Genomic DNA, 7,747 nt, shown 5'->3' on the forward strand with positions numbered 1-7,747 from the left:
GAAGCCTCTTTTCTATCGCTCTTGAAAATAGCAAGAAGCTGTGAATTACTAGCATAAGATAAAAACTGTAAACGGGGAAAAATAAGAAACTATTCTAATGAATATTTGTTCCATTTTTTGTGTCGGTTTTTTCTAATAAAACAAGTTAACTGCATCTCCAATTAGGTCACTCTTTGCCTTCTTGCTAAGCTAAGCTAACTGGCTGTTAAAAGACAGGCATGAGGGCAGTATTGATTTTCTGATCTATCTCTCTGCAGCAAAGTGTAAAGTTATCAGCAGCTAAAGATTTCCATGTTTCATATTGCGTGTGCTGGGTAAATATGAAATCTTGTCTCTTGTTACGACATTTGCAACAATTGCAGCTTTAGAGCTTTAGAGCAAGACAAACCAGGAAGTATTAAAACAGGTCCAGTGGCTGGGCTCCTGATGGCTCACTGCAAATCACAGACGTCCATACCACATGAAATTCTTTACAATGCATCCTAAAAATGGAGCTTTACTTATATAGCACTTTTATACTCAAAGCACTGCATATTAGAACCACATCCACCACTATACACACCTTTCATGCTGTTCGCTAAGTGCCTGGCTAGGAGATGAGGGGACTAACATTAGTATAACCAGGAAAGGAAAAAGCCAAATAGAGTGAGTTGTGAGAAAATAATATTTCATTAAGGACTCGACTCACAGAGTCTGCTGCAGTGCTATTTCAGCCAAACAAAAGGACCACAAGCTAAAATATCCTGAAAAGTAAAGGAGATGTTTAACCAAGTCAAAGGGAAAACACTTCTGCTACAGGCAAACACTTGCTACTTACTGGTTGCTTAAAGACTCATCTTATCTCATCTCATCCTCAGGCAAACCATTCAAAGCTGTCCCACTCACTGACAGAGCAGCTCTTCACCAGCTTATATACTGGCTGACTGCTGAATGTGCACTGGCATAGTGTTACAGGCCTTTAACCAATTCTGAAAAAGTCAGAATGCCATGTAAAACGTAAATAAATGTAAATAAAACAGATTGCAATGATTTTTTTTACAATATAGCGTAGAAAACATAAGAAATGTTTAAACTATCAAAATGACAACACCAGAAGCATGTGGGATCATATATTGATTTCTGTCTGTTTTCCTTTTATTTATTTTATGTTTGTGTACACTTATAAATGGTAAATGGCCTGTATTTGTATAGCGCTTTACTAGTCCCTAAGGACCCCAAAGCGCTTTACACAACCTGTCATCCACACACACATTCACACACTGGTGATGGCAAGCTACATTGTAGCCACAGCCACCCTATGGGGCACTGACAGAGGCGAGGCTGCCGGACACTGGCGCCACCGGGCCCTCTGACCACCACCAGTAGGCAACGGGTGAAGTGTCTTACCCAAGGACACAACGACCGAGACTGTCCAAGCCGGGGCTCAAACCGGCTACCTTCTGATTACAAGGCGAACTCCCAACTCTTGAGCCACAATCGCCCCCAAGAGTTGGGAGTTACCTTATACTACTACTACCTTCAAGGTCATTTAAAAGTCTACTGATAAATTTCGCTAAAGCGTTTCTATTAAAATAATCATTGCTGAGTAGTCTCCTCCTCTGTGATTTAGAAGAACAGGAAGTGGTGAGTGGGAGGGACAAGAGAGAACGATAACGCGGCAGATTTTTTAAGCTCTTTAATTTTTCTACTGCTAGTTTTACAAGGTGTACACGGTAAAATTGTGCTGGTTAACTTTAAGTTCTTGTACACCTTGTTAAAAGAAGGTCCGAGATGGATGTCATATGTACTAGTGAAATGATTTTGTTTGGTTTTTTGATTGTGACAGGGGCGCACCAAGAGGGGTCAGGGGGGCCACTGGCCACCGCTCAACTTTAATAGCTGGAAATTAACTAGGCATATAATTCTTTTCCCCCCTCTTTTTTTGCCATATTTTTCAAGTAACCTATATTTGCCAACAGCATAACAAAACTGGAAATTCTGTTTTTAGTGTGCCACCCCAATATTTTAAGTGCCTCCCATATGAAATAATTCTGGAGGTGCTCCTGGATTGTGAGAGAAATATAAATGGAATTGTGGACATCAGTACGAAGCGTGGATGCTGTTGACCAGAGTAGATACAATGACATTTTATATACAGGCATTGCATGGGCTCAGAATGCTTCAGAAATCATTGCCTGTAAACACAGCTCACTATGCCATCCATAAATGCAGGTTAAAGCTCTATCGGGTACTTTTGAAAAGGACCGAAGAAAAGAGGAAAACCTTTCTGTGGTCAGACGGTTCAAAATTCTTCTGGACTACAGAGGAGAGGGACCATCTGGCTTGTTATCAGCTCTCAGTTCAAAAGCCTGCATCTCTGGTATGGAATTGGAAGCTTGCACCATGAATGCTGAAAGGTTTTAGAACAACATATACTCTCATCCAAGACAATGCTAGAATATTATCACTATCAGACAGGAATGGGACAGCATTCCCCTCCCAAAAACCCAGCAGCTTGTCTCCTCAGTTCCCAGGTATTTACAGACTGTAGTTAAAAGAAGATGGGGTGTTTCACAGTGGTAAATTTGTCCCTGGGAAACCTTTTTGAGACACATTGCTTCCATCAAAATCAAATTGAGCTAATATTTTTCTTAAAATGGTGCATTATCTCTGCTGTGTTTTCTGTGTTCTGCTGAAAATAAAAAATATGGGATCAACATGTTGATGACACGCTTTACCTCTGTATATATATTATATATATTATTAGCAAAGGTAATATATATAAAAAAAAACACCCAGCACGCCCCTGCGGGCGGTTTATCCTTCAAGCTCGGGTCCTCTACCAGAGGCCTGGGAGCTTGAGGGTCCTGCGCAGTATCTTAGCTGTTCCCAGGACTGCGCTCTTCTGGACAGAGATCTCCGATGTTATTCCCGGGATCTGCTGGAGCCACTCGCCTAGCTTGGGAGTCACCGCACCTAGTGCTCCGATTACCACGGGGACCACCGTTACCTTCACCCTCCACATCCTCTCGAGCTCTTCTCTGAGCCCTTGGTATTTCTCCAGCTTCTCGTGTTCCTTCTTCCTGATATTGCTGTCATTCGGAACCGCTACATATATATATATATATATATTACCTTTGCTAAAAATGCTATATAACTGGCCCAGGAGAGGGGAAGCTTTAGCTTGACACATGTGAAGTTACAGTAACATGTCACTGTGGAAGGAAATATTTTTACCTGAAAGTGGGGTTTGGAAATGAGGGCAAGCAGCTCTTTGACTTCCTCTCTCCAACCCTGGTATATGAGCTCCTCTGCCAACTGGAACAGGGAAGAAGGGAGAGGTCGGATGTTTATAATTAGAGGTACTCTTTTTATGTTAAGGCTTTTGTGACGTTTTCAGGTAGGGGAACAAGCAAAAACGCATAAAAGGTTCATGAAATTTATATCTGCCGGACACAACGTCAGTGCTGTCGTTATTTCAGACACTTTCCTAAAACCCTGTTTGCCTCACGGGGAGTTTTCTCATCCTGGTGTGAGCCATTTGTCTGTTTCCTGTTTTAGCTTTGCGTCTCGAGTCACTGTCGGAAAAAAAAAGAGAACACTTCTGAATGTTCAAGGCTACACAACAGCTGTGGTGACAGCTAAAACAGAGCAGCCTTGACCGTCGGCAGCAAGTGGAGAGGCGGCGAGTGACTGTGTGCAGTCGCCCGTCTTGTCAGGCATATTACTGTAATGACTTCTACTGCTTCAAGATGTCGAGGCACACTCCAGAGACACAATGCATGAAGGTCATTAGTTTCCACTGTGAGCAAACAGAAGCCTCTCTGAGGGGAAACAGAACCTCGGTTTGGCCCTTGCAGTAGGTCCTGATGATTTAAGCCAGGCAGAGAGTGGCTGTCGTACTGAATCTGAAGCAAGGGGACTGAAGGGAGGGAGCTGAAGTGGGGGAGTGTAGCAGAGAGACAGAATGGAAACATGGCAGATATTACAGTATATGGATATGAAAAAAAGAAGAAATGGAAGGAAAAGAGTACAAGAAAAGGGGTGGAGAGAAGAATATATGGAAGGGAAAAGGGTTAAAAAAAATTCAATTTGGACATTGTCCAGGACAAAGGTGGTGAAATCAGAAATAAAGGTGGGGGTTAATCGAAATATACAAATTAGTCATGGGGATGGATGAAAATGAAAGAAAGACGGGATGGTAACAGGAGTGAGGATGACGCACATCTGTCTGTCACGTCAGCCTAAATCTGAAATTAATTGTTTTCCTGAAACATTAGATGGAATGATTTCCGCGGCTCCCGCTTGGTGCTCAGTCTTCAATGATCTAACTCTTGGCTCATGAGTTAAGAAAAAAAAACTCCTTTAAAACAGCCTTTTCAAACGATGATATCTAAGGTGACAGCGCTTGAGACAACATTTCATAATTCAGCACACATAAGAAGAAATCCTCTTTGTGACAGGAAAGTGAGAGAAGACCATTGGTGAGATAACCTCTGTTCCCTCTTCTGTCAAGCTGTCATCCTCGGCAGTGTGTCTATCTGCAAAAGATGTTTGGAGACGGTCACTTACACTTGAGGCCAGATTCGCCGCGTGCTCCTGGACGGGGACGGGGCTTCGCTTCTCAAAACGCTTCAGTTGCTCGTGAATCTGGCAAGTAAGGAGAGGATCATGCAAGAGCTTTTCTCTGCAGTAAAGGGGAACTTTAACTATTACTAGTTACTTATCAATAACTACTAATACTACTGCTGTGAAAACAACTGGCTACTAATATAGATTTAAAGAAATTTAAAAAAATCCCAAAGTACTGTAAATATAAACCTTTAATACAGCACACAGCTGTAGTGAATCTGTGATATGGTTTTATTGTTTTTGAGACTGGTGGAAAATATAGTACACTGTTGCACTTGCTGTAAAAAAATACAGGACACTGTTCTTTTTACAGTTAAATCCTGTAAATGCTGACGCCTTTAAGGGAAAAAATGATTAAGAGCAACTGCTGAGCTAAGGCCACCATGAGACTCCTGTTGCCCTGAATCACTTCCAGAACAGCCCCCGACCAGATTTTATTTATGTAACAACATTTCATGGAAAGTTTACATGTAATTAAATTAGTTAAACTCAGCATCGAATTTGTGTGTGTGTGTGCATAATTCTTGTCATCTGCAGACTGGAAAATAAGCATTTAATCCTTTTACTTAAGTATAAGTTATAATCATAAGTATCTTAATTGTGCATAATATGTACCTGAAGTACATATTGTGGCACTTTCCAGTGTACATAATATTAACAGCACTCTAATCCAGTGGCATTACTTGTACATAATAAAACATAAACACATAATACTGCTAACAATAGGATCTGAATACCAAATTCACTTTAAATGAAGTGAATTCTGTGACTTGGATGGACAGATTGAGTGATCACAGCTCATTACAGCACAAACGTGCGTTCACCTTGAAGAGCAAGTGAAGCTTCTTCTCCATCAGCATGCTGTGGAGAAACCTGTAGTCCTCCTCTCTGTCGGTATGTGGCTCAGTTCCAGACATCATTGATGATAGCAGCATGCACATGCCTACCGGGTAAGTGGCAGGACATGCATAAGCACACGTACAAACGAACAAACCTGCACCTGCTCTTATCTTCTAGGTTGTGTTTTTGAGGGTCAGAAGGTGAGGTCAGAAGCCAGATGAGAGAGGTCAGAGGTTAAACGAAAGGTGTGATTAAAAGCCTTCTATATGGAAGATTCAGTGTCACTGTGCTCATCACACAGGATATAAGGAAAAGGATATAATGAAACCATACTCTGGTTCATATTCTATATTCTACATACCTCTATGCTCAGTTTGGTTTAGCATCCCTCCTAAGAATAGAAGAAAAAAAAGGACAAAGAAACCATCTCAGCAGACTTAAACTCTCTCTTTTTTCTTGTGTAAAGAGGGAATGTACCACATGTGAAAAGGAAAAAGGAAAGAGTGTATTTGTCTTTAGATGGCCCCGAACAACATACTGAGATATTAGTGCCCCCTATTGCTGATTTTTATTGTAACAGTTCTTATCAAGTATCAACAAAGCCATGTCCATTATTTATATATATTATTTATATATATATTTCAGTTTGGCGTGTTTAAATAATCAATATTTCTTGCAATAATTTCAGGAAAAGATCAAAACAAAGCTCAGTTATTACATTTCAGTTTAGATCTCAAAATAAATATATAAAAATGCATGTTGCTTTCTTTGCTTGTACAACAGTTTTACCCATGATCTATCCACCAGCGTGGGTAGAGGATAATGTCTGCAGGACCTTTGCACGGGTTCAGTTTTAGATTTATATCTAAAAATCTGTTCTTGGGCTGGAAATGTATGTGAAAACCAAAAACAGTAAGGCCTGCACTCTCACAACAGACTAATTTATGTATGAGTTACTCTGTTGTTACTCATGCATGCAAGTATCAGGTACAAAGAGTTTGAAGCTACACAATACTGTAAAACTGATTTAAACATGTGAAATAATATAATAATGAATATTTTGAATGTTCATACGCATTAACAACAAATAGTAAAAATCATGAGAAATTTTTTAATGCTCTGTCACTAAAATCAGTTCAAAAATGAAACACCTTGAATAGAATATCTCAACATTGATTATCTAGGATTTAGTTTTAATTCTTTTAATATTCCAAGGCCATGTTACAAAGATTATAAAGGATGTTTCTGTCTTATTTTGTTTTTTTTAAATTCCAATAGTGTTTACGTAGAAAAAAAGTTACTGCTAAGCAAAACAACAGAAGGATGCACTCACCAGAGACTGTCCATCCCATAAGGGCCAGGTCATGCAAGCCATATCATTTAAAATATGTAAAGAGTACAGGCTGTGTTTGAACATCCACTTGTATTGAAAGGTTATGCACTGTTCCACTGACCGCAATGTAAGAAAGACCGTCTCTTATTCCATCAATATGTGTTCGGTTTGACACAAATAAAGCCAGCAGGCAATCGATACGCCAATCACATCATGGAGGTTACACAGCATGGAGTTTAATGTTGACCTATTTCAGTTCAGCTACCCACATATGACTGCAGACACTCAGTCATGCACAATATTAGTACTAGATAACGTCTTACATGATGAAACATATGGATGTTCTGATTTTGAAAATGGTGATGTTGGGGTCTCTGTTACTATAATGGAATACACTGTATAGCTACAGCTGCATTAGATATCGCTGGTCACAAAGTTCAGACTGTCCATCAGGAACCCTGTACAGTGCTTGTCTCAGTAGACTCCAGACATCTGAGTAGTTGACTATAAATGCCCTGGACTCATTGCATTTATAGTCAACTACCCTATTCTACATAAACCACGTATCAATTAGGCCAAAACCCAGGGGTGGTAAGAAAATGGACATATTAGCCTGCTGTGGCCTGTTCACGCTGGGCAAAGTGTTCGTGCGGGAGCTATATGACAACACCACAAAAGCGACAAAGCGTGCAGGCTGAAGCAGAGTCCCACTTGACAACTTAAAACTACCGAGACGTGAGGTGAACTTTGAGCAGCCAACAGCAGCACTGACAGACTGCGTCACGTTATCCAGACACAGCTGAGCTCATACGGGATATGATGAGACTTCCTTCAAAATAATAGCCCATCAACGCGGAAATGCCACGGTGAGGTGTGAAAATCAAACACTTTTTGTTAGAGAACCACGTGCGGTTATTTTTGTTATTCTGTGCCATTTTGCCAGCATCGCATAAAAAGTATAAT

At 40.4% G+C, this 7,747-nt stretch overlaps 1 protein-coding gene across 1 annotated transcript in view; it reads right to left on the bottom strand.

The window, feature by feature from the left end:
- Positions 1-5,552, bottom strand: part of LOC308413044 (MAGUK p55 subfamily member 7-like) — a gene marked incomplete at its 5' end in the record, with an annotated part of 28,527 nt that extends 22,975 nt beyond the window's left edge. The window contains 3 exons of the mRNA XM_080907829.1: positions 3,217-3,297; positions 4,552-4,629; positions 5,436-5,552. Coding sequence (XP_080763955.1) covers positions 3,217-3,297; positions 4,552-4,629; positions 5,436-5,552 — 276 coding nt within the window. The remainder of the gene's footprint in view (positions 1-3,216; positions 3,298-4,551; positions 4,630-5,435) is intronic.
- Positions 5,553-7,747: the final 2,195 nt, after the last annotated feature.

Source organism: Rhamphochromis sp. 'chilingali' (genome assembly GCF_963969265.1).
Source record: "Rhamphochromis sp. 'chilingali' genome assembly, chromosome: 16".
NCBI lineage: Eukaryota > Metazoa > Chordata > Actinopteri > Cichliformes > Cichlidae > Rhamphochromis > Rhamphochromis sp. 'chilingali'.